Raw genomic sequence first — 25783 nt, 5'->3', positions numbered from 1 at the left:
TGTGTCCATCAATCTTTCGGTTAGTCCAACTTTAACTTGTTATTTGGCTACTTTAAGTCGGGCCAAAGCCAAATAAAATCAATCAATTGAAAGTAACAACAGAAATGGATTCAATAAAGTGAAGAGGTTCCATTACCCTTATCCTTTTTTTTTGCGGGGGGCGTATAAGATCGATTTGGTCATGAGTCAGCAGTTTTGGAAATCGAAAGTTAAGTTAACGATAAGGCGGGAGTCCAAAAAATAGACTGAAATGCTGAAGATGAATAGGACAACCAACCAATACTATCAACAATTTTTGAATAAAATACTTTTAATCATTTTCGTGGACAAATAATAAGTTAAGTACTTTATTTTATCTATTGGGTTGGCAAGAAAGTCATGTCGTTTTTTTCAATATTTTCAAGGATGATTTATTTATATCAGGACTTATAAATAATCAATTATGTATTGGCCGTTTTGTTCGACCACTAATGACCATCTTTCGGGCAGCTGCATAATTCCGCGCTCGAAGAACTTTTGGTCTTTTCCAGCAAAGAATCGAGACAAATGGTTTTCGACAGCCCCATCTGAATCAAAGTTTTTACCATTCAAAGAGTTTTGAAGAGAGCGAAACAAATGGTAATCTGAAGGTGCTAAGTCCGGACTATAAGGTGGATGTGGTAGCACTTCCCAATTCAGCTCCGTTAATTTTTGCCGAGTGAACAAAGATGTGTGGGGCCTAGCGTTGTCATGGTGAAAGACTATACCCTTGCGATTAGCTAGTGCCGGCTCCTTTTCTTTAATTTTTTCCGCCAAATTGAATAGCTGGCGACAGTACACATCTGATTTGATGGTTTCAATCCGTCCCAGCAGCTCGAAGTGCACTACACCCTTCCAATTCCACCAAACAGACAGCATAACTTTCCTCTGATGGATATCGGCCTTTAATGTGGCTTGGGCTGGCTCATCTTTCTTGCTCCATGATCTTTTTCGTTGGACATTATTGTAAACAACCCTCTTTTCGTCGCCAGTAATGATCCGCTTCAAAAAAGGATCGCTTTTAATCCGTTGCAGCAGAGAATAGCAGATGTTGATACGCTTAGTTAGGTGAATTTCCTTTAAGTTATGCGGAACCCAAACATCGAGCTTGCTAACGTAGCCAAGTTTCTTCAAATGGTTTTCAACCGTTGTATGCGACACACTGAGCTTCTCTGACATCTCTCCTGTTGAATAACGCCGGTTTTCATCCAGCAAAGCCTGAATTTGTTCGTCAAAAACGGCCGATGGTCGACTAGAACGAGGGGCGTCTTTAACTCCAAAATCTCCAAGCCTGAATTTGGCAAACCAGGGCTGACATTGGCGATCATTCATGGCATCTTTACCATACACTTCGCACAATTTTTCGCGAGCTTCGACCGCTTTTTTTCCTTTTTGGAAGTAAAAAAGCAAAATATGCCGAAAATGCTCACTTTGGTCCTCCATGTTTAATTTGCTATAGCTTCCACAAATGTTATCGAATAATTACCAAATTTTCGTCGATAGTACCTAAGACAATAAGCTTTAAAACGATACTAAAAAGTGTGACTCTGGTGCTCGATTAGTCGTAAATAAATTAGATTAAAAACGATTACTAAAAAAACGACATTACTTTCTTGCCAACTCAATATTTAACAGATAAGCTTATGAAATTCTCTAATCATAGGAAATTAAATTTGATTAAAAAAAAAAACAATAAAAGATTTGACTGTCTGGGATCAGTTGACCCCTTATTTAAATTGTGCAATTTTTTTATGGTCTCGTTTATTTTCTATTTTTTATAATTATAATTTTATAATTCGAATTTCTTGGAAATTTTAAGAAAATAAAAGCCTGTTTTAGCGGAGTAACTCATACTCTATCCATTTCCCTTGGCTTTGAACATTTGTAATCAAATATATACCATTCTTAGCATGACTTAACATGCCAGCGAAAAGATATTTTTCGGAGCCTAAGATCGTTTGAAATGTACCTACAAAAGAGCCTGGTATATCAAAGGAAAAGCCCTTAGGTCTTTTCACACAAATCTGATTTGGTCCTATAGTCATTCCAGTCTTAATTGAGCATTGGTAATCTTCGACTTTCTCGAGGGATTCACTGTGAGCACCCAAAATAGAGTTCTGAAAGTACATGAAAGCATTAAAAATCGTTGGGAGACCAGTGTTTAACCGGAAGCAGATTGGTTTTAAGAGATCTGGAATGAAAAGATTCGGTTACCATGATGAAGTGATCACAGCTAGAATAAAGTTACCTGAGTTAGGGACTTCCTTAGATAGTTTTACCACAGCTATATTATTTTTCATGAATTGCGATGAAAGGGTATAGTTAGGGTGCCTGTGGACCCAATCTACATCGAAGCTGCCCAGATATTCGGTCTCAACAGTTCTGCATTTTAAATTAAAAATTAACATATTTATTAATATTTTTTGTTTCTTATTTACAGTAATACTTACATTTTAGAGATTTTTGGGGGAAAGGCACTTGCAACAGTCAAGACAAACCCTTGTAAATTTAGAGCAGAATTTCTTAGAGGATCACCTCTATTGCCGATAAAAAAACAATTAATCACTTACTGTTTGTGATTAGGCCGCCAGGGAAAGTGTGCTTTAAATGTGACATCTCCCAAAGGCGCAGGTAAACTCCACCACCCCAATCGCTCTTGCAGTTCTCAGTCAAAAGTCTTGGCTCGTTTTCCAACACGATAGAAGCTATGAAGTCTCTGTAGGCAAGTACATCCGTATAGACGCCATATCCATCGCAATACTCAGATCCAAAGCTGATTATCCCAAACTGCACAAATCTGTACTTTCCGTTGTAGTTATAAGGCGCAGCCAGTGGACCGCCAGAATCTCCATGACATGCGTCTGCTTTATCGGGACGGCCTGCACAGATCTTTTTCACACCATCAGATTCGCATTTAGTGTGGTCCATTTCATTATTTAGAGTGAGCCATTTTAGTTTATCGCTTATCAGGTCGGTTTCCGTCTTTCCCCATCCGAAAATCGAGAATTGGTCCACTGACTTGGATGAAACACCCTCGTCCAAGATTATACAAATTGGCTTTATGTATTCTGCGGAATGAAGTAGATTAGAGGTTCGCTTCAGCGGTATTTCCCTTTGTTTTCATTAACTTACTATTGAATATTACATCACGGTCCAGTCGCAATAACGCTATATCGTAGTGAAATGTTTGTTTGTTATAATTTGGATGATAAAAGACCTCGGCCACATTACGACGCTCCACGTGGGTGCAATCTTTTGACGAGCACATTAGGTCGTATTCTCCTACATGCACGGTTCTAAAATAGTTTAAATAAGAGTCTCGAATGTCCAACATCGGTGTGGTACTTACCTAACGTCTCCAAGTTTTGGACAGTGTGCTGCTGTTAGAACAAAGCCTAAATATGTAAAGTTTATTAACTAATTCTTGCATATAGGTAATTTCCGATCTCACTTTTGTGAATAAGCGTTGCGCCGCATACGAAGTGGGTAAGATTGTGCAGGCTAGCCATCCATGTAGTGGTGTTCGGGTTAGCTAACTGTGCACCGACCATTCTTAACTGTACTGGCGCTTTACCGGAACAATTTTCATCCAATAGCCGAGAGTTTGCAAATTGACTGAGCGCCAACGCGATAAGAACTAATGCGACAAGTTCGCGCATCTTTTCGATTAGGTAGTCAGCGATCGACTAAATAGCACTAAGAAAACAGCCAGCGAAGTCGAATTTACCAGGAATCGCTGTGGCTTCTGCCCTCCGCAGAGATGAAAATAGTACATTATATACTCTCGATCAGCTTAAGCAAGAGAGGCTGTTATCGACCTGTGAGTGGCAAATGTTTTCAAGTCTTGTTGTTTTTTTTTTTTTTTGTTAAGCTTGATCACTTGTCTGAAGCAGATTATTCATACTATAGTATACTCTATTATTTGTGATCTCCCTGGGAAAACACTTTTTCCAAACGTCAAACCGAATTTATTTTTGCGTGTATTCAGCTGCACAAGCAAGGAGCAGACAAATCATTATTGCTCAATGCAATCAATCATGCCTATTGATGACGATTGGTTATCCCCAACGCCTTCAATTACTTCCGTATGGTCCGAAAACGTGGGTTTGAGATAAACGCGTTTAAAGTTTTGGCTTCCAATGGCCGGTGCTCGGCATGTGCTCCATGTAAGGGCCTGTCCCTTTTGTAATATTTCAAATTTGGATCTGAAATTTTTTGAGAATATTTTCGGAACATATATCTATACGATAAGCCAAGAAAAAAAATCCATTTTTTTTGCCACAAGGTGAGAACCTGCCTTAATAACCTTAATCTAAAATGATGTCCGAATGGTAAACACCGAAGTATTTACTTTCACCTATAGTCTAAAGCTACATATAAATATTGGGTTGGCAATAAAGTCATGTCGTTTTTTTTCAATAGTTTCAAAGATGATTTATTTATATCAGGACTTATAATTAATCAATTATGTATTGGCCGTTTTGTTCGACCACTAATGTCTATCTCTCGGGCAGCTGCATAATTCCGCGCTCGAAGAACTTTTGGTCTTTTCCAGCAAAGAATCGAGACAAATGGTTTTCGACAGCCTCATCTGAATCAAAGTTTTTACAATTCAAAGAGTTTTGAAGAGAGCGAAACAAATGGTAATCTGAAGGTGCTAAGTCCGGACTATAAGGTGGATGTGGTAGCACTTCCCAATTCAGCTCCGTTAATTTTTGCCGAGTGAACAAAGATGTGTGGGGCCTAGCGTTGTCATGGTGAAAGACTATACCCTTGCGATTAGCTAGTGCCGGCTCCTTTTCTTTAATTTTTTCCGCCAAATTGAATAGCTGGCGACAGTACACATCTGATTTGATGGTTTCAATCCGTCCCAGCAGCTCGAAGTGCACTACACCCTTCCAATTCCACCAAACAGACAGCATAACTTTCCTCTGATGGATATCGGCCTTTGATGTGGCTTGGGCTGGCTCATCTTTCTTGCTCCATGATCTTTTTCGTTGGACATTATTGTAAACAACCCACTTTTCGCGAGCTTCGACCGCTTTTTTTCCTTTTTGGAAGTAAAAAAGCAATATATGCCGAAAATGCTCACTTTGGTCCTCCATGTTTAATTTGCTATAGCTTCCACAAATGTTATCGAATAATAACCAAATTTTCGTCGATAGTACCTAAGACAATGGGCTTTAAAATGATACTAAAAAGTGTGACTCTGGTGCTCGATTAGTCGTAAATAAATTAGATTAAAAACGATTACTAAAAAAACGACATTACTTTCTTGCCAACCCGATATATATATAATTAAAAGTTAACGGTCATGAATAAATAAATATGTCAAATTATAGTTTTAAGTAAAAATTCAATTATTTTTTGTGTTTAGTGATAGTGAAGGGCTTTAAACTTAAAGTCAGTTCATTAAGTAAGAAAAAAAATATTATAAAACAAAAACGGCAAACATCATAAATTGATAGTAATTTCTTAAACTGAATATCTTATCATCTCCTTTAATACTTCAATTTCCTCCTGAATCATGTCCAATCACTTTCAATTTATTCTGAAATCTGCTGATGGTCTTTCTGTCCCCATCTTGGTAAACATCCAGCAACCACGTCCACTAGAGGGAAAAAATTTCAATAAGCAATTAGATGGCAATTACTTGCAACAACTTTGGCTTGACTTTTGTTGAAGGGCGAAAGCAATTACTTGAAATTTATATGTGACTGTGGTGGCGGTTCCTGAAGAGAACTCGAACTCCCTCAGCTAAAAGAACTCGAGTAACATAATTGAAACGCTCAAGAGAACCCAGCGATTGGCATCAAGTGGGGGTTTGGATAAACCTCCAACTTCAGGATGGATGGACAACTTGGTTGCCGGTCTAGCTGGCCACAAGAACCGCAGGAACAACAACAATGTATTACACATAAAGTTTTTGCCAGAGCATTGAATGGTGCACATAAAGAAATTATGAAAAATTTGCAATTCAAGAGATGCCAATCAAAATCAATCCTCTTTGTTTTAGAGAAGTAAGTTATTGCAAAAGATTCAACACTCAATTAAAACGAGATAATTTTTAAAATATTAAGGTTGTACACAAATTTTAAATGTTTTCGTTATTGGTCTTCCCAAAAAGAATAAAACGATTTTTCTCAGTGCACTATGAAAGAGTTGGATAAGGGGCGGAAAAACTAATTGAGTTACATATTTGGTGCTGACATGCGGAGCAAAGTTTTCTTTCTGTTCGGCTTGGTGGCACAACCAAAACTTTACATTGTTTAATTTCGGAAAATGTAGGAACACTCAATTGCGATTGCAACCCCAGACACTAATCTTTTGTTTGTCGCCCCCTTAGTTTCCTTTTCTTTTGTCGCAATACCGATCCCAAGTAGTTTGCCTGTGTCTTAACATGGCATAATCTCTGCTGCTTGTTTCAGAAAAACTTTCATTTGCACTACATACTTATGGCCATATCCCATAACTAAGAGTTTGGGGGGAAATGGAACGAGGAACGAGGAAAGTTCTGCTCTTTTCTCGTTTTCCTTCCGGCGGCGCCATCTTTAACTTTCATTAGTAACGAGTATGTGTAAATCTGTTTTTCGAGTCTTGGCTCTCGGTTGCTTTATTTCTTTCAGCCAGCTCCAAGTTATAAGTTTTTGTAATTGAGCTGCGAGCTTAAGAAGAACGGAGCGCATTCGTAATATATGATGACATTACATTATCATTTGTCAGCTGAGAAAAACTTACGAACCAGCTAGAGATGGATAGTCAGACGAGTGTCTGCAAGTTAATGTCCTTTAAATGGCTCAACTTTAATTATAACTACCAGTCTAATTGGGTAGTACATGAACAAAGTTGTGGATAATTTCTGCTAGCAATTAAATAAGAGTACATTTATATTGTTAGACACAATGAAACAAGGAGAAAGACTTATGTATGTCATTTCGTATACATTGTTATCAGTCTTTTGGTATTTTATAAAATATTGTTGTAATTTTAATCATCTTTTAATCAAAAGAATAAAGTGCTTAGCGATTTTGCCATAAACACTTCAAAAATAAATAACCAAACAACTTCCCCTTCTATTTTAAAATTTCTAATTAAATACTAAAGTTCCAAATTCAAAAGTCTGACCACTAAATTAGTGCCTTACCATAGTGTAACAGACATCGCTTTGCACATCTTTATTCCCATTTTGGTTCAGAATCTCCATCGTCGGGAAACTCATTAGTATGCAACAATGTGTTCGCTTACATTAATTGGGCGTTGCAGCTGATTTGAATACGGGTAATCCAGGCAATAAGATTGAAAAAAAAAACGAAAACCTCAAGAGGCGGGTCGGAAAAGGAGTGGAAAATATTTAGCCAGGCTAACCCAACTAACCGCAAGCAGCTGTCCGCCTGATGAACAGCGCTTTTAATTGCTGACTTCGTTTTATTTTCCCCCTGTTGACTTATGGAAATTGGCAGAGCCGACTACTTATATTGGTTAATGCCAAACACGCTTGCTGCATAATAACGAGCGGCTCATCAAGGATGCGGGATGAGAAGTGGGGAAATAGGGGAAAGAGGGGAAAGGGGGGAGTGGTAGAAGCATGTGTCTATTTATTTTAATTAAGCACAGGTAAACCGTGCTCAACGTGGCCTCTCAGCCGTGTGAGTTCTGTTTTGCTTCTGCGACACATTGTTGCCATTTTTTTGGAATATTTTTCCTTGTTACTGAACTTGCGAGTTGGTTTGTGTGTGTAGGAAAAACACGAAAGTGCGTTACAATAACGAATCACTAATTAATAAATTAGGAATGCGACTTAGGAATTTTGCCGTTGCCAGCACAATTATGCTGATTAATTTACTAAGTGGTTGGGGTTCCTAGGAAATTATAGTCTGGATAAAAATATCTTTGTGTTCTATTTTTTGGATAATAAACTCTTAAAGTTATTTTGTGTAATAAAATATGGAAAAGATATCGGGCTCAAAGTATACTTCTATAAGAAAAGGCAAATTAAATTAACTTTTTGCGCCGGCAAGTGAGTTTTTCAAACCATGCCGAAATTTAAATAATATTTCTCCTGCTCGCCATTTGAATTTGCATTTTCATCTTTTTAAATGCAATAATATAGCAATAAAACCATCAACTCTTGACACTTGGCAGCCATTTTCATTTCTGCAGGCAAATGATGTCATTAAAGGCACATGCTTATGGCATTTTGAAAGGCATTACGCATACGCCATGTAGAACGCAACAGCTGCGTTATGACAACGCAAATGCGTGTCTCCATCTCTGTTTCTGTCTCTGTCTCAGTAAATGTGTATTTGAGTGTGTGCGTATCCGTTGAGATTTTCCGCCAAACATTTTACGTGCAAATATTTTAAGCCTTTGCTGGCAACATGAGAAAAACAGGGCGGGAAACAGACAAATCTCCACCCTCTGGCATTATTAGGCGCATATTTGTTGAGCAAGTGTAAGCACACCATATAAACATACATCTCAGCCTCACTCGTATAGATATATATATTTATATATGTTTCCACATATGCGAGCCGTCAGCTGGGGCAGCAACATCCTTATGCCCAAAAAACTCATCCCCATTTCGGCTTTTCCCTGCTGAACCAAAAAAAAACGTGACTGCGTCATCTTCGGTGACTTATTAAATATTTTCCTTTGCCTTTCGTCCTGCAGTGTTCCATATTTTTGTATATCTTGGCTTTAGTGACTTTAACTCACATTTAATTGCCGCAAATTTTCAGTTAGACTTTTCCTAATTAATTAAAAAACTTTGCAAAAGCAAAATGCCAACTCACCGAGCACGACGACTTTACCTCTGGCCGTTTTCCCTCCAAAAAACCCATTTTCGAGAATTGTTGCTCTGTTTTGGTGGCAAAACTGTCCCAAAGTAAAAGTCATGCCACGTTGGAGTTGCCCGAAGTCAAATAAAAGATTTGCGGTTGCCAATGAATAAGTGAGCGGCTTTCCCTGCCCAAAACGAGCCGCAGAAGGTGACTTTGATTGGATGGTCGTGGGGGCCACTAATGGGTTAAGGGGCGACTGAATTTCGTGTCTCATTTGCGGGACAGTCGAAAATGCGGCTAACCGCAGAGCCAAAAATGAAAGACTTATGAAGAAAGGATTCTAAATGGTGTGGAGTTAGAAACGTATTCAGACGCGTTTTAAACCGTTTACAATTCAGTCTAAAAACTTTAAATTTCTGAACGATAGTTTAGAATGAATTTAAATAGATAGAATAGATTTCAATTCAAATTAGTATATTTACTAATCCCTTTTCAGTTCTCAGCAGTAATATAGTTACGTGTCTTTTATTTCTTTCCTAGCAATTTACCAAAAAAAGTTTTCAACAAACCAGTTGGTATTTGTATATACCCTGTTGCTTTTTTTTTCTTTCATGTCCAAATAAACTTTAATCTTGTGCCAACACACCTGTATTTTTCTTTTACTAAACCTAAAATTCTGTTGTCAGGCAACAGAGAAAACTGTTTACAAAATATGTATCTTTGGACCGAGACAAAAGGGGGAATTAGTTAGCATGCAAAAATAATCACAGACACACGAAATGCTTTAGAAACATATCCCTTTTTGCTTGCCAAAGTTTATCTCTTCTATACATATGCAGTTTTTAAAACTTTGGATTGTCTGGAGATGTATACATTTCACTTGTTTTGCTGATTTTCCTGCCAGAATTTTATTTTTTTTTCCTTGCCTAGCAAATATTACTTAACAGACATATCAAAGCTGATGGGATTTTGTCCTTTTTTCTATTCAGATCTTTGTTTTTAATGTGACGTTGCTAAGCGTCAGCATCAGGGTATTAAATTTATAGGGCTTGCAGTGCTGTTTGTTTTCTTTTAGCGCTCACTGTGATTGTTGCAAAACTTGCAAGTACACAGAAGCAAAGGGAAATATATAACAGCTTGACAATTTTGAAAAAATTTTACCAAAATATTTCAGAGCTAACATTTAAATATTAATATTTAAAGTTAAACAATAATACCATACATCCATAGATTTTAGTTATTTCGTTTCGCGTGTTAAAATATATTAGTTCAATTAATTGTATAAATTGTTTGTCAATTTTTTCTTCAAGTGTATAAATGGCAGAGTAGATGTATGAGTAGATGGATGGAGTGTATGTGTTTATCTTGTCGCCATCTGCTTTACTACTGCTTTGTTCTGTTTAATTTTCTGCTTGCTTTTGCTTCCTGCAGCTGTTTGTCCTTTTCCCAGCCCCCTTCGACTCTCCACTCTCCATTCTCCACTCTCTCCACTCGCCAGCTCCTTCCTCATTGTCTGTCCTTGCATTGTTTTCATTAACGTTATTATTCAACATTTCTGTGTTTACGTCATCCCATACGACGGTAGTTTCTAATTTGTATGCATAATTTACAGCCACACTGAGTTCGAGTGAAAGGATATACGTTTCCCCATGTCTGTGTGTGTGTGTGTGGAAAATAGAGAGAGTGGGGGCAGAAGAACAATTTCCAATTGTCAACAGGCTTGTGTGTTGTTAGCCGGAAAATGTATCTGTGAGTCTATCTGAGAATTGATGAGTTGATGCCTAAGTAAGTCGCTGACAAGTCGGAATTTCTAATCAAAAGAGCAAGGGATATCGATTAAATGCAGCTTAAACACCTAATGCCTATTTGTATTAACTGTTGGCAGAAGGATTTTATGTTGGTTTAATGCGTTTTATGCGTAACAAAAAATTAGAACTATGAGTATTCCAATACATATCTTGCAATTTTAACCAAATCATTCCATTAAATTCTTTTTGAAAGCAAGTTGACTTTGAATTTTAAAGTACTTTTTCATACACATGACACATTGAATATCAAACAAAAAACACCTACAAATAACACAAAATTCATTAAGAGAATGTAATATTTTCTTTTTATTTTCAAAGGTAAGGATTCCTTAATAAACGCAAAACTTTTGCATAGCTTAAAACCTATCCTTCGGTGTTGCCAAATTGAAATAGTTTTGCACGATTGCCTGACGGAATAAAAAAGAAGATAACAAAACGTACAGAAAGGCAAGGAGAAAGTAACCAAAAAGTAAAGAAAATAGCATACCAAGATATTCTTAACATTCTCCAATGCTTTCTTTAGCCAAAGTAAACAATATTTGGACAAACTTTTAATTAAAGGATAGAAAAGGGAGCCAAAATGGGGGGAAATTGCACCACGTATTGTTATCGTTCGGAATTGCGCAACTGCAACTGCAATCAATCTAAATGCCGGGCTGTCAATAAAATTGTCAGCCGAGCTGCTGCAGAGGGTCCAGCATCCTGTCAGCCATCTGCAGGAGTCAAGGAAAACACGTTTGCATACCTCTTTTCAGCTGACTGCGCTCCGAACCTTTTCCTGCTAATAGAATGGGTTAAGGGGGCCAAACACGGTGCAAGGGGGAAGGATGGGGGGTTAAGGCCAGCTGGTTAGCCAACAATCAAACGAGAACTAGTCGTGTGAAACAAAAGCGGGCACATGCGACGTGCAGCTTGATTTGGTAACACATATTTGACACATGTCCAACAAAGCTTCTTTAAGCAAGGAGGTCAAACTTAGGGTTTTAAAAATTTAATAATATTAGCATATGGAATAAAAAGAAAACATAATTCGACAAGACACATTTTTATTAATTTGGTAATTGTATTTAATTTGATGTATTTATAAATCAATTATATATATTTTATAAATATTTTTACTCTGCCCTCGAAATAACTTAAAGTAAAACTTGCAATTAATCGTAATTAAATCCTTTTTAAATACCTTTTTTTCCGTTTTTCTGATTTAATATTTATTATTAAACATTTTAACGATTAGTAGATAATCGGAGATGGTGCTTTTACGTATGTGCTGATAAGAACATCTCAATAGATACTTAACCATTCAGAACTCGCGACCTTTCTTAGCTGCAGTGACACACACTTTTGGCTGCCGCCTCGTCCCTCAATGCACTTCAATGAGCTTGACATTTTTATTAAAAGCTTTAAGTTGTTACTGCAGCGAGTGTTCACACACTGGCACACACACACATGCTCGCACATAAATGTCAGGCAGCCAGAAAGGATATTTGCTGCAATGGCAACGGCTGCTGGCAACTTATTGGCTGCAGGACACACAAACGCATTTCTCTCTTCCTGTCTTATGCAACAATGTAATAATGCCAGGGAGAGCAGTCTATATGATGGCAACTTTAACTTTGCCCCCGTCAGTTCACAGTCATTTTTCTATCCCGCTGGGATTTACTTATGACACTAAAACTGGAATGCAAGCTGGCATCATTTATTTCGCTGGATTCCCAGAAGCAGCAGCAGCAGAAATTGCATTGCGTGACATTTTATGAAAACTCATTTGATAAATGATTGCGAACAATTGAATCGCCAAGGAAGATGCACTTAAAGCCATCAGCGAATTGGGCTAATGACAATGCACATCCTGGTCGTCGCCCCTTTCAATAACTCGACATGTGCCCCATTTAAATATGCCAAACACATGTCGTATGCGCAATATTCGCAATGCCAGTTTGTCTGCGGAAATTTTCGCTTTCGCACACATAATTTTCGTGCATAATTTGGAAGGATTTCAACTAGGTCGGCTCCTGCGGCAAACAGATTTGCAATGCACAAAACGTTTATGTGATGGGTTTGTGAATGCCTGGCACCCACATACACCCCTTTTGAATCCACCCACAGATGCTAACCCAAAATACACCCATAACTCCTTGTACACGGAAAAAAATCTTCCAGTTATCTCAATAAGAATTATTATAAACACAAGAAACTCATAAGCATTCCGCGATTTACTTAATAAATGCTTAATGGTTATCTTAAATAATCTGATATTAATACATTTTCTTTTTTTTACAAAATGATGAATATTAATTAAATTATTTTTTAATACCACTCCATTTGATCTTTGTTGTAATCAGATCTTATTCAGATGAAATTCTAATCTTAATGTTTATGTAAATTTATATTTTTTTATGTTTTATTAAATTTAACCTAGTTTTCTTTCAGTGCCCACACGCAACCGATGCTTGTTCATAATGGGCATAAACATTCTCGCATCCGTTGCCGTTGATTTGGTCGCCTTTGCTTTGTCTTCCAGCTGTTGTACGTTAGATATTTTGACTATGCCGCTGCGAAATGTTGTACAAGTCGATGTTGTTGTCGCCGCTTCCCGCATTGCATTTGTCGGATGTGGCAGGACCTGCTGCTATTCCTGCTGCTTCTGCTGTTCCTGCCGCTGCTGCCATGTCCTGATAATGACGGCCCCTGTATGGAGCTTCATTTAAGTTTGTATTAATAGGGGAATTGAATTTCTGTCCCCATAGTGAAATAGTTTGTACACTGTTAAAGAGACATTACCGACACATAGAATGTATATGAATATATTAAATTTGCTACACATTTTAAGAAATTCTTCTCTCTCTAACGTAAAGCCTAACTTTTTCATTACAGCCAGATAATTATTTAAATCGAAACTTTTATAGCATTTCCGCAAGTTGAAATTATTATCCCGCAAAGTCGCTTGCCAAACCCATTATAAACCGAAAGCAATCAATTCAATGGACTTGTGGCTAGTGGGGAAATAAGGGGGCTTAAGAGGACTACCAATCACAATGGCAACTGTTTTGCAAACAACAAATGGTCAACATGCAATCGGGCAAACATTTGCATGCCAAAGGCAGCCGAACAACAATTACCATATAAAATTTGAAATGATTAAGCAACAACCACAGCGACAACAACAAAGGCGGCCAGGAAAATGAAATCGGAATGAGATTGTGTTGTACATGTTCATGTAGATTCAGTATAAAATGTGCGGTACCTCTAGTGATGCTGACAGCATAATCAGCGTATAATTTGCATAAAATTAAAATATGAATTTGCATGACCCAACCACATCAGAGAAAAGCACATAATAATTATTACCGAGGGAACCAAAAAAAAGTGAAACAATACTTATTTATTTTTCCCCTACATTTATTTATTCATTTAAGTTTTCTCTGGAGATATTTAGGACATCCGCTTGGTGTTTTTGAAGATAGGAAATTTTTATATGTCGATTTATTCCAATATCTTTTTGAATCCGCGGAGTGTTGGGGAAAACTCAATATTTTTTGTTTGAAATGAAATGTTGGTTGTTAAGTATCAAGCAAATGTAAATAGTCGTTTACATTAAATTCTTTGGTATAAAAGTCTTCTGTCCTGAAGATCTTCGGATTTTTTGGATAGGATATTTTGGGAACTTTTGGATTTGGTATTTTTGGGTTAGTTATTTTGGGAACCTTTATCCCAGGAAACTGAAAAGAAACACTTTCAACATAGTAGGCGTATTTTACAAAAAGAGCAACAATACATACTTGAATTCTTGGTGGAGTTAAATCCTATTTAAAATAATCAGTTTTATAATAAACTAATAAACATTTTTAATGTAATAAAGCTTACCCCGAGATTAATGCCACCCAAAATTTCCTTAATCAATGTATCTGCGTCAGGAACCTGAAACACAAACCAAAATAAATCACATCTTACAATTAACAACTAACTAGATTGTCCTTACTTTAGGTGGTTTTGGTGCTTTTGGTGGAGGTGGTGGACCTTGGGGTAGTTTTATTGGAGGAATAACGGGTGCCTGGAAAACAATAAGTATTAAAAAGAGTCTGAAGAAAATATGCTATATGCTTGATTATTTTGGGAACCTTTATCCCAGGTAACTGAAAAAAAACACTTTCAACATAATAGGCGCATTTTACAAAAAGAGCAACAATGCATACTTGAATTCTTGGTGGAGTTAAATCCTATTTAAAATAATCAGTTTTATAATAAACTAATAAAAAATTTTAATGTAATAAAGCTTACCCCGAGATTAATGCCACCCAATATTTCCTTAATCAATGTATCTGCGTCAGGAACCTGAAATACAAACCAAAATAAATCACATGTTACAATTAACAACTAACTAGATTATCCTTACTTTGGGTGGTTTTGGTGGAGGTGGTGGACCTTGGGGTAGTTTTATTGGAGGAATAACGGGTGCCTGAAAAAGAATATGTATTAAAAAGAGTCTGAACAAAATATGCTATCCTTACCGGGGGTATGGTAATATTCAACTGTGGAACTCTGGGTCCCTACAAAAAAACAAAGTTAGATAGTTTCTATTAAACTTGGCAATCCTTACTTCGGGTACAGTAATATTAGGTAGTAAAGGTAAAGTAATTAAAAATTTTTTTTAATGTAATGAAGCTTACCCCGAGATTAATTCCATTTAAAATATCCTTAATCAATGATTCTGCGTCAGGAACCTCAAATACAAAACAAAATAAATTACATCTTACAATTTACAACTAAATAGATTATCCTTACTTTAGGTAGTTTTATTGGAGGAATAACGGGTGCCTGAAAAACAATATGTATTAAAAAGAGTCTGAACAAAATATGCTGTCCTTACCGGGGGTATGGTAATATTCAACTGTGGAACTATGGGTACCTACAAAAAAACAAAGTTAGATAGTTTCTATTAAACTTGGCAATCCTTACTTCGGGTACAGTAATATTAGGTAGTAAAGGTAAAGTAATTGGGGGTATTGTTATGTTGAAGTGAGGAACTTCGGGTATCTGAAACAAAAGCCATATTAGAGAATTCTTACAAAACTTGTCAATCTTTACTTTGGGTGGTAGAATATTGGGTATAGTTGGCAGATTAATCACGCCATCCGGTTGTATATTTAGCCAATAAATTGTGGGTACCTGAAAGATAAAACTAATTAAGTTATCTATCTTATTTAACTAAATAATCCTTACGCTGGGGGAAGCAAAGTTAGGTGGAACAATAAACGGGAACCTGTAAAGTCCGGGTTTCTGAAAAAACTTTAATGAAATATATATGCACACATTTTGTAGTCCTTACTTCTGGTGTCCACTGATTCCCCCCAGAAATATCGAGTGACTGTAATAAAAAACCAATTAATGTATATCCCATTAAACATGCAAATCTTTACTACAGGCAATGAAATGTCAGGAAGGATTAGTTGACCATCCAACCCTCTCAGTGCAACAATAATCGGAATCCAATAAGTTCCGGCGATCTAAAAAACAAATCTTAGTATAAAACTTATAAATCTGGATTATTCTTACTCCGGAAGACGTCGGTGCGATGATGGGTATCCAATAAATTCCGGCTTTCTGAAAACCAAAATTAATAAGACAATGCCCAACAAACCATGTCTACTACATACATTCGGAGCAGATTGACTCATCCAAGAAACTCCACTTGTCTGAAATACAAAACCAACAAATATATTCTATATCTTACAAAACAGACTTATTTTTACCAAGGACAATGAAATGTAAGGTATGTTTGGTTGGCTAGTCAAGCCACTCTGTACAACAATGATCGGTACCCAATAAGTTCCAGGCGTCTAAAATAAAATATTTAAAAAAAAACTATTGAATGAATATTTTAGTCCTTACTTGTGGTGTTATTGGATTTATAATTCTATTTGGCTAAAGTACAAAATAAGTTAATACACAGCTTAAGAAATATGGTATTCCTTACTCCGAATTGATCAGCCGAGTTTCGTGTTGGCACAAGGGGTATCCATTGAATTCGGATATCTGTTAAGCAATTATTAGTTAAACGTATCTGAATAAACGTGGTTACCTTACTTTTTTAACTGATTGATTCACTAGAGGAATTGCGATTTTCTGAAATTTTAAACTAAGTAATATAAATATTTTAAACATTTGGAAATACATACACCGGGCAAATGAATTTGAGATGGTTGCTGTTGTCCAGTCAACCCTCCCAATGGTACAAGGGTTGGTATCCAATAAATTCCCATTTTCTGTATAACAAAATTTAATATTAATATATCTGAATAAAATATGCGATACTTACTGTTGGTACGGATTGATCTGTCGAATTAACGAGTGGTATCCATTTAATTCCGGGTATCTGTTTGATTATTAGTGTTAATTCAATATATTTAAACATGTGTTGCTTTCCTTACTTCTGGTTTTGAATAATTCAAAAGAGGAACTAAAATTTTCTAAAATACAAAACTAGTTAAATTATAAATTCCTATTAAACTTGTGACTCCTTACTTCGGATGGAGGAATAGTAGGTGGTATTGGAGGATTAACTACGCCTCCCGGTGGTGTAGGAACTTCTGGTCCAGTAGGACTAGGAGGTGGTGCAGGAATACCGGGTCCCTGAGAAACAATATGCAATACAATAAATCAGAAAAAATATGTAATCCTTACATCGGGTATTGTTATATTGAACGGAGGAATACCGGGTATCTGAAAGAAACACTAAGTTAGATAGTTTCTACAAAACTAGCATTTCTTTACTTTGGCTGAAGGAAGATTAGGTAGATCTGGTAGATGAATCACCCCTCCCGGTAGTATATTTAGCCAACGAACTGTGGGTATCTAAAAGACAAAAACTTATAACCACACATTTCACATTTAACTTAGTAATCCTTACCTGGCGAGAGAAGTCGGATGGTGGAACGACAAACGGTACCTGATAAGATCCGGGTACCTGAAAAAACTTTTATTAAATATATATGCACACATTTTATAGTCCTTACTTCCGGTGTCCACTGATTCCCCCCAGAAATATCGGGTGACTGTAATACAAAACCAATTAATAAATATCCTATAAAGCAGGCGAATCTTTACTACAGGCAATGAAATGTCAGGCAGGATTAGTTGACCATCCAACCCTCTCAGTGCAACAATGATCGGTATCCAATAAATTCCGGCGATCTAAAACACAATAATTTTTTTAGTGTAAATCTCAAAAAATTATTCTTATTCTTACTCCGGAAGACGTTGGTGCGATGATGGGTATCCAATAAATTCCGGGTGTCTAAAAACCAAATTTAATAAAATATATCCGAACAAACTTAGTGTTCTACATACATTCGGTGAAGAGTCACTCAACCTGGCAGTCCCACTTGTCTGAAATACAGAGCCAATTAATATATAACTTACAAAGCAGACTAATCCCTACGAAGGACAATGAAATGTAAGGTAGGTTTGGTTGGCTAGTCGCCCCTTTCTCCAGAACAATGATCGGAAACCAATAAGTTCCAGGCGTCTAAAAAAAAATATTGAACAGAATATTGTTGAATAACCTTTTTAGTCCTTACTTGTGGTGTTAAATTATTTGTCGAAGGAAATCCATTTGTCTAAAATACAAAACAAGTTTATATATAACTTAAGAAATCTAGTATTATTTACTCCGGATTGACCAGGAAAAACGATCGGTATCCATTGAATTCCGGATATCTGTAAAGCAATTATTAGTTAAACATATCTGAATAAACGTGCTTTTTATTACTTTTTTTACTGATTGATCCACTAGAGGAATTGCGTTTATCTGAAAGTAAAATCTAAGTATTATAAACATCTCAAAGAGTTGGGATATACAGACTTGGGTCAAATCAATAATACTTGGTTGTTCTTGCCCAGCCAACACTCCCGATGGTATCCAATAAATTCCAATCTTCTGAAAAATAAAATTTATTTAAATGCATCTGAACAAAATATGCAGTTCTTACTCTTGGTACATTTGAAGAATTATACAATAGGTCAACGAGCGGTAGCCATTTAATTCCGGGTATCTGTTAATTATTAATGGTAATGGTAATATATCTAAAAATATGTTGCTGCCCTTACTTCTGGGATTAAATGATTTATCAGAGGGACTCCAGTTTTCTAAAATGCAAAACTAATTAATTTACTTATTCCTATTTAACTTGACAATCTTTACACCGGGTGAAGTAACATTCGGTAGAATTGGTCCTTCAGTCACGCCCGGTGGATAAGTAACTCCGGGTGAAGGAATTTCAGGTCTACCAGAACTTGGCGGTGGATTTATGGTCCCCGGTGCAGGTACCTGAAAAACTAAATGTAATACAAGGAATCAGAATAAAATATGTAATCATTACCGGGGGTTTTGTTATGTTGACGTGAGGAACTTCGGGTATCTGAAACAAAAGCCATATTAGAGAATTCCTACAAAACTTGTCAATCTTTACTTTGGGTAAACTTGGTAGATCAATCACGCCTCCCGGTAGTATATTTAGCCAATAAATTGTGGGTACCTGAAAGATAAAACTAATTAAGTTATCTATCTTATTTAACTAAATAATCCTTACGCTGGGGGAAGCAAAATTAGGTGGAACAATAAACGGGAACCGGTAAAGTCCGGGTTTCTGAAAAAACTTTAATGAAATATATATGCACACATTTTGTAGTCCTTACTTCTGGTGTCCACTGATTCCCCCCAGAAATATCGAGTGACTGTAATAAAAAACCAATTAATGTATATCCCATTAAACATGCAAATCTTTACTACAGGCAATGAAATGTCAGGAAGGATTAGTTGACCATCCAACCCTCTCAGTGCAACAATAATCGGAATCCAATAAGTTCCGGCGATCTAAAAAACAAATCTTAGTATAAAACTTATAAATCTGGATTATTCTTACTCCGGAAGACGTCGGTGCGATGATGGGTATCCAATAAATTCCGGCTTTCTGAAAACCAAAATTAATAAGACAATGCCCAACAAACCATGTCTACTACATACATTCGGAGCAGATTGACTCATCCAAGAAACTCCACTTGTCTGAAATACAAAACCAACAAATATATTCTATATCTTACAAAACAGACTTATTTTTACCAAGGACAATGAAATGTAAGGTATGTTTGGTTGGCTAGTCAAGCCACTCTGTACAACAATGATCGGTACCCAATAAGTTCCAGGCGTCTAAAATAAAATATTTAAAAAAAAACTATTGAATGAATATTTTAGTCCTTACTTGTGGTGTTATTGGATTTATAATTCTATTTGGCTAAAGTACAAAATAAGTTAATACACAGCTTAAGAAATATGGTATTCCTTACTCCGAATTGATCAGCCGAGTTTCGTGTTGGCACAAGGGGTATCCATTGAATTCCGGATATCTGTTAAGCAATTATTAGTTAAACGTATCTGAATAAACGTGGTTACCTTACTTTTTTAACTGATTGATTCACTAGAGGAATTGCGATTTTCTGAAATTTTAAACTAAGTAATATAAATATTTTAAACATTTGGAAATACATACACCGGGCAAATGAATTTGAGATGGTTGCTGTTGTCCAGTCAACCCTCCCAATGGTACAAGGGTTGGTATCCAATAAATTCCCATTTTCTGTATAACAAAATTTAATATTAATATATCTGAATAAAATATGCGATACTTACTGTTGGTACGGATTGATCTGTCGAATTAACGAGTGGTATCCATTTAATTCCGGGTATCTGTTTGATTATTAGTGTTAATTCAATATATTTAAACATGTGTTGCTTTCCTTACTTCTGGTTTTGAATAATTCAAAAGAGGAACTAAAATTTTCTAAAATACAAAACTAGTTAAATTATAAATTCCTATTAAACTTGTGACTCCTTACTTCGGATGGAGAAATAGTAGGTGGTATTGGAGGATTAACTACGCCTCCCGGTGGTGTAGGAACTTCTGGTCCAGTAGGACTAGGAGGTGGTGCAGGAATACCGGGTCCCTGAGAAACAATATGCAATACAATAAATCAGAAAAAATATGTAATCCTTACATCGGGTATTGTTATATTGAACGGAGGAATACCGGGTATCTGAAAGAAACACTAAGTTAGATAGTTTCTACAAAACTAGCATTTCTTTACTTTGGCTGAAGGAAGATTAGGTAGATCTGGTAGATGAATCACACCTCCCGGTAGTATATTTAGCCAACGAACTGTGGGTATCTAAAAGACAAAAACTTATAACCACACATTTCACATTTAACTTAGTAATCCTTACCTGGCGAGAGAAGTCGGATGGTGGAACGACAAACGGTACCTGATAAGATCCGGGTATCTGAAAAAACTTTTATTAAATATATATGCACACATTTTATAGTCCTTACTTCCGGTGTCCACTGATTCCCCCCAGAAATATCGGGTGACTGTAATACAAAACCAATTAATAAATATCCTATAAAGCAGGCGAATCTTTACTACAGGCAATGAAATGTCAGGCAGGATTAGTTGACCATCCAAACCTCTCAGTGCAACAATGATCGGTATCCAATAAATTCCGGCGATCTAAAACACAATAATTTTTTTAGTGTAAATCTCAAAAAATTATTCTTATTCTTACTCCGGAAGACGTTGGTGCGATGATGGGTATCCAATAAATTCCGGGTGTCTAAAAACCAAATTTAATAAAATATATCCGAACAAACTTAGTGTTCTACATACATTCGGTGAAGAGTCACTCAACCTGGCAGTCCCACTTGTCTGAAATACAGAGCCAATTAATATATAACTTACAAAGCAGACTAATCCCTACGAAGGACAATGAAATGTAAGGTAGGTTTGGTTGGCTAGTCGACCCTCTCTCCAGAACAATGATCGGAAACCAATAAGTTCCAGGCGTCTAAAAAAAAATATTGAACAGAATATTGTTGAATAACCTTTTTAGTCCTTACTTGTGGTGTTAAATTATTTGTCGAAGGAAATCCATTTGTCTAAAATACAAAACAAGTTTATATATAACTTAAGAAATCTAGTATTATTTACTCCGGATTGACCAGGAAAAACGATCGGTATCCATTGAATTCCGGATATCTGTAAAGCAATTATTAGTTAAACATATCTGAATAAACGTGCTTTTTATTACTTTTTTTACTGATTGATCCACTAGAGGAATTGCGTTTATCTGAAAGTAAAATCTAAGTATTATAAACATCTCAAAGAGTTGGGAAATACAGACTTGGGTCAAATCAATAATACTTGGTTGTTCTTGCCCAGCCAACACTCCCGATGGTATCCAATAAATTCCAATCTTCTGAAAAATAAAATTTATTTAAATGCATCTGAACAAAATATGCAGTTCTTACTCTTGGTACATTTGAAGAATTATACAATAGGTCAACGAGCGGTAGCCATTTAATTCCGGGTATCTGTTAATTATTAATGGTAATGGTAATATATCTAAAAATATGTTGCTGCCCTTACTTCTGGGATTAAATGATTTATCAGAGGGACTCCAGTTTTCTAAAATGCAAAACTAATTAATTTACTTATTCCTATTTAACTTGACAATCTTTACACCGGGTGAAGTAACATTCGGTAGAATTGGTCCTTCAGTCACGCCCGGTGGATAAGTAACTCCGGGTGAAGGAATTTCAGGTCTACCAGAACTTGGCGGTGGATTTATGGTCCCCGGTGCAGGTACCTGAAAAACTAAATGTAATACCAGGAATCAGAATAAAATATGTAATCATTACCGGGGGTATTGTTTTGTTGACGTGAGAAACTTCGGGTATCTGAAACAAAAGCCATATTAGAGAATTCCTACAAAACTTGTCAATCTTTACTTTGGGTAAACTTGGTAGATCAATCACGCCTCCCGGTAGTATATTTAGCCAATAAATTGTGGGTACCTGAAAGATAAAACTAATTAAGATATATATCTTAATTAACCAAATAATCCTTACGCTGGGAGAAGCAACGTTAGGTGGAACAATAAACGGTAACCGGTAAAATCCGAAATTCTGAAAAAAAAAACTTCAATTAAATACCTTCATACATATATGCACACATTTTGTAGTCCTTACTTCCGGTGTCCATTGATTCTTCGCAGGAATATTGGGTGACTGTAAGACAAAACCAATTAATATATACCCTATAAAACATGCAAATCTTAACTACAGGCAATGAAATGGCGGGTAGGATTGGTCGACCATCCCACCCTATTAGTGCAACAATGATCGGTATCCAATAAACTCCGGATATCTAAAAAAACAATATTTCTCTTAGAATGATTCTTACAAAACTGGATTTTTCTTACTCCGGAAGACGTTGGTATGGTGATGGGTATCCAATAAATTCCAGGTCTCTGAAAACCAAATTTAATAAGATAATTCCCATCAAACTATGTACATCTACAACATACTTTCGGTGTAGATTGACTCATCCAAGAAACTCCAGTTTTCTGAAATTCAAAACCAATAAATATAAATCTTACAAAGTCGACTAATCTTTACCAAGGAAAATGAAATGTACGGTATGTTTGGTTGGCTTGTCAACCCAGGCTTTACAACAATGATCGGTACCCAATAAGTTCCAGGCGTCTAAAATCAAATATTTAAAACTAATACTATTGAATAAATTTTTTAGTCCTTACTTGTGGTGTTAATGGATTTATAATTCCACTTGGCTAAAGTACAAAATAAGTTAATATACAACATAAGAAATATGGTGTTCCTTACTCCGAATCGATCAGGCGAATTTTGTGGTGGTACAACGATCGGTATCCATTGAATTCCGGATATCTGTTAAGCAATTATTAATTAAACGTATCTGAACAAACGTGGTTACCTTACTTCTTTTATTGATTGATCCAATAGAGGAATAGCATATTTCTGAAATTTAAAACTAAGTAATATAGAAAATTAGTAAATTGGTAAATACATACACCGGGCAATTCAATTTGAGATGGTTGTTGTTGTCCAGTCAACCCTGCCGATGGGACAACGATTGGAATCCAATAAATTCCACTTTCCTGGAAAAAATTTAATTAAATGTATCTCAACAAAATATGTTATTCTTACTCTTGGTACGTTTGAACCAGTCGAATTATTTGAAGGTTCAACGATCGGTATCCATTTAATTCCTGGTATCTGTTTAATTTTCATTAATTTTTAATTATATCTAAACAAATGTTTCTGTTCTTACTTCTAGTCTTATATAATTCAACAGAGGAATTTTAGTTTTCTAAAATAAAAAACAAGTTAGTATACGAGTATATTTAAGAATCTGGGTAATGTTTACTTTGGGCGGCGATGTGGGAGGTGGTTTTGTTACCTCCGTATTTCCGGATGCCTGAAATACAAAAATTAATAGTATATATCTTAGAAGACTTGCTTATCCTTACTCCAGGTTTTTGACCAGCTACGGTTTCCAATGCAAGTTTCAGTATCCAATAGTATCCGCGTATCTAAAAACAAATATTTATTAACATTTATCTGTAGAGACTAGGTAATCCTTACCTCAAGTATTGATATTTTCATTAACGGAATTTCAACTATCTGAAATACAAGTCGAAAAAATACATGAGAAATAAAGTCCAAAGAATCGGAATTTTCCTTACTTCAGCCGTTGGGGGTTTTGTTTGATCAGTCACTCGGACTCGTTCGATTATTGGATTCCAATACAATCCGGGAAGCTTAAAATCAATATTAAGTATTCGATTTCTTAAAATATTAGTTAATTCTTACTTCGGGTATTGGTATATAAGATTTGGGAATTCTGGACATCTGAAATACAACACTTAGTGGTATATATGTAAAAAAAATGGGTAATTCTTACTTCGGGCTGGCCAGGTAAGCCTTCCGTTAGAACATTTTTATATTTGTCCGGGAGAAATAATTGAAGGGGAGCAGGCTATTTAAGAAAACAATGTTAGCTTATTCTCTCAGGATGATTTTAACAAGCTTCTAATTTTTTTTATTTTAAGATCTAAAACTTTTTTAGAATCCTATCTCCGTCTTACTGCACTTACCAGCAGAGTTGCAATAAAATTTTTGATGTCTAGCAATATTTTCTGAAATACAACATTTTATAATATATCAAAACATAAGCCAGGACTATTCTTACTGATGGTATTAATTGATCCGTTGAAGGATTTTGGGAGTTCTACAAAAAAAAATAAATAGAATATATCTTACGAAACTAAACAATACTTACTCCGGGTGGATTAATTTGACCACTCTGGAATTCACTTGGTAAAATTTGTACTATCGAAAAGCTTCCAGATTTCTGAATTTATATAATAAGCAAAATAACTAATACCTTTAAGAACGAGCTCATTCATTTTTATTATTAGTGGACTTACCGAAGGTATTCCGGGTATCTGATAGACAAATCTGAATAATAAGTATTTTAATTTATGTTGTTCGGCTAACAAAATTGATTCCACTTTTGTTTGAAAAGATAAGCTTATATACGATATATACGACGAATTAAAAACGTTAGTTTTTGTTTGATTCTATTAAAAATGTTTATAGATATAAGTTACATCGGCTGTTAAAAAAATGAATTTCTTACCGTTTCTGTAAAAGAAGATTCTGTAGAATTCGAACTTTTAGTTTCATTCCATTGGTTGTTGCCAATAATACCACCGGGTTGCGGGGTCGTGAGCCCCATACATGGCTAATAAGAATTAAACAAGGTTTATAAATTTGTTGAGGTGGCATAATTCTAATATCGACTAAATGTTGAGCAGTAATATATCTGTTTGTGCTTACCAATATTATCGGTTTTCTGGTAGTAGAGATCCTGCAGCCACCATCAATGTCCTCATATGGAGGCACGCATAGATAGTTTGGCATTTTTTCAGCATTGCCATGTTGGCACAAAAGGAATATAGCTACGATCCACACAACCAACATCCTGGTTGACTGGTATCTTCACAGAAACTAGCTGAGTTTTCTGGCGTGCATTTATACAATATAATGACTTACATAATCAAAAAGAAACGCTTTCGCATTAACTAAAGTTCAAATTAGTGCATGCGGGATAATTCAATCGGTTTTGGTGAAACCGATTTACTACCTTATACTCTAAATATTCGGGTGTATCAATAAGAAACTGTTTATTGTTAAAAAAAAGTTTTTAATAATTATTTTCTTATAAATTCCTTATTTTAGAAAT

At 35.8% G+C, this 25783-nt stretch overlaps 2 protein-coding genes across 11 annotated transcripts; both read right to left on the bottom strand.

The window, feature by feature from the left end:
- Nucleotides 1-1814: 1814 nt before the first annotated feature.
- On the bottom strand, nucleotides 1815-3687 carry LOC108090635 (clotting factor G beta subunit-like). Its single transcript, XM_017189412.1, has 7 exons — nucleotides 3470-3687; nucleotides 3368-3413; nucleotides 3151-3314; nucleotides 2589-3086; nucleotides 2469-2517; nucleotides 2267-2400; nucleotides 1815-2209 (listed from the first exon to the last, which is right to left on the bottom strand). Exons 1-7 carry the CDS (start codon nucleotides 3675-3677, stop codon nucleotides 1854-1856), a joined length of 1455 nt encoding a protein of 484 aa, XP_017044901.1. The 5' UTR covers nucleotides 3678-3687; the 3' UTR covers nucleotides 1815-1853.
- A 10303-nt stretch (nucleotides 3688-13990) lies between these two features.
- On the bottom strand, nucleotides 13991-25520 carry LOC108090969 (collagen alpha-2(IV) chain). 10 transcript variants are annotated; one of them, XM_043208248.1, is made up of 82 exons: nucleotides 25378-25520; nucleotides 25178-25282; nucleotides 24966-25118; nucleotides 24818-24889; nucleotides 24728-24766; nucleotides 24633-24674; nucleotides 24440-24514; nucleotides 24349-24387; nucleotides 24222-24296; nucleotides 24121-24159; nucleotides 24006-24068; nucleotides 23903-23953; nucleotides 23807-23845; nucleotides 23683-23751; nucleotides 23547-23633; nucleotides 23455-23493; nucleotides 23341-23403; nucleotides 23256-23288; nucleotides 23116-23202; nucleotides 23025-23063; nucleotides 22920-22967; nucleotides 22781-22864; nucleotides 22687-22725; nucleotides 22567-22623; nucleotides 22447-22512; nucleotides 22357-22395; nucleotides 22179-22304; nucleotides 22085-22123; nucleotides 21967-22029; nucleotides 21840-21914; nucleotides 21747-21785; nucleotides 21647-21694; nucleotides 21556-21594; nucleotides 21417-21503; nucleotides 21326-21364; nucleotides 21225-21272; nucleotides 21083-21169; nucleotides 20992-21030; nucleotides 20886-20942; nucleotides 20750-20830; nucleotides 20660-20698; nucleotides 20501-20608; nucleotides 20407-20445; nucleotides 20295-20351; nucleotides 20155-20241; nucleotides 20063-20101; nucleotides 19952-20011; nucleotides 19867-19899; nucleotides 19728-19814; nucleotides 19632-19670; nucleotides 19531-19578; nucleotides 19395-19481; nucleotides 19304-19342; nucleotides 19198-19254; nucleotides 19078-19143; nucleotides 18988-19026; nucleotides 18810-18935; nucleotides 18716-18754; nucleotides 18598-18660; nucleotides 18471-18545; nucleotides 18378-18416; nucleotides 18278-18325; nucleotides 18187-18225; nucleotides 18048-18134; nucleotides 17957-17995; nucleotides 17856-17903; nucleotides 17717-17800; nucleotides 15936-15974; nucleotides 15830-15886; nucleotides 15695-15775; nucleotides 15566-15643; nucleotides 15477-15515; nucleotides 15392-15424; nucleotides 15277-15330; nucleotides 15118-15156; nucleotides 15003-15065; nucleotides 14888-14941; nucleotides 14728-14826; nucleotides 14589-14660; nucleotides 14474-14527; nucleotides 14389-14412; nucleotides 13991-14328 (listed from the first exon to the last, which is right to left on the bottom strand). In XM_043208248.1, exons 1-82 carry the CDS (start codon nucleotides 25459-25461, stop codon nucleotides 14170-14172), a joined length of 5049 nt encoding a protein of 1682 aa, XP_043064183.1. In that variant the 5' UTR covers nucleotides 25462-25520; the 3' UTR covers nucleotides 13991-14169. The 10 variants fall into 10 exon arrangements, with proteins under 10 accessions (XP_043064183.1, XP_043064189.1, XP_043064187.1 ...); XM_043208254.1 differs by having other exon boundaries at nucleotides 14803-14826; XM_043208252.1 differs by having other exon boundaries at nucleotides 18471-18542.
- Between the last annotated feature and the right edge of the window lie 263 nt (nucleotides 25521-25783).

This window comes from Drosophila ficusphila, unplaced genomic scaffold, assembly GCF_018152265.1.
Source record: "Drosophila ficusphila isolate 14025-0441.05 unplaced genomic scaffold, ASM1815226v1 contig_414, whole genome shotgun sequence".
NCBI classification, from domain to species: Eukaryota; Metazoa; Arthropoda; class Insecta; order Diptera; family Drosophilidae; genus Drosophila; species Drosophila ficusphila.
The sequence above is the reverse complement of the archived record's forward strand: the minus strand, read 5'-3'. Positions and strand labels throughout refer to the sequence as shown.

Coding starts and splice junctions, on each gene's coding strand:
- LOC108090635 (XM_017189412.1), bottom strand. CDS start 3,677: ATGCGCGAACTTGTCGCATTAGTTCTTATCGCGTTGGCGCTCAGTCAA. Junction 3,315..3,367: donor CCAAAACTTGGAGACGTTAG/GTAAGTACCACA, acceptor AAACTATTTTAG/AACCGTGCATGTAGGAGAAT. Junction 3,087..3,150: donor CCGTGATGTAATATTCAATA/GTAAGTTAATGA, acceptor TTCATTCCGCAG/AATACATAAAGCCAATTTGT.
- LOC108090969 (XM_043208248.1), bottom strand. CDS start 25,461: ATGCCAAACTATCTATGCGTGCCTCCATATGAGGACATTGATGGTGGC. Junction 24,069..24,120: donor TGAAAATATCAATACTTGAG/GTAAGGATTACC, acceptor ATTTGTTTTTAG/ATACGCGGATACTATTGGAT. Junction 22,865..22,919: donor CCATACCAACGTCTTCCGGA/GTAAGAAAAATC, acceptor TTGTTTTTTTAG/ATATCCGGAGTTTATTGGAT.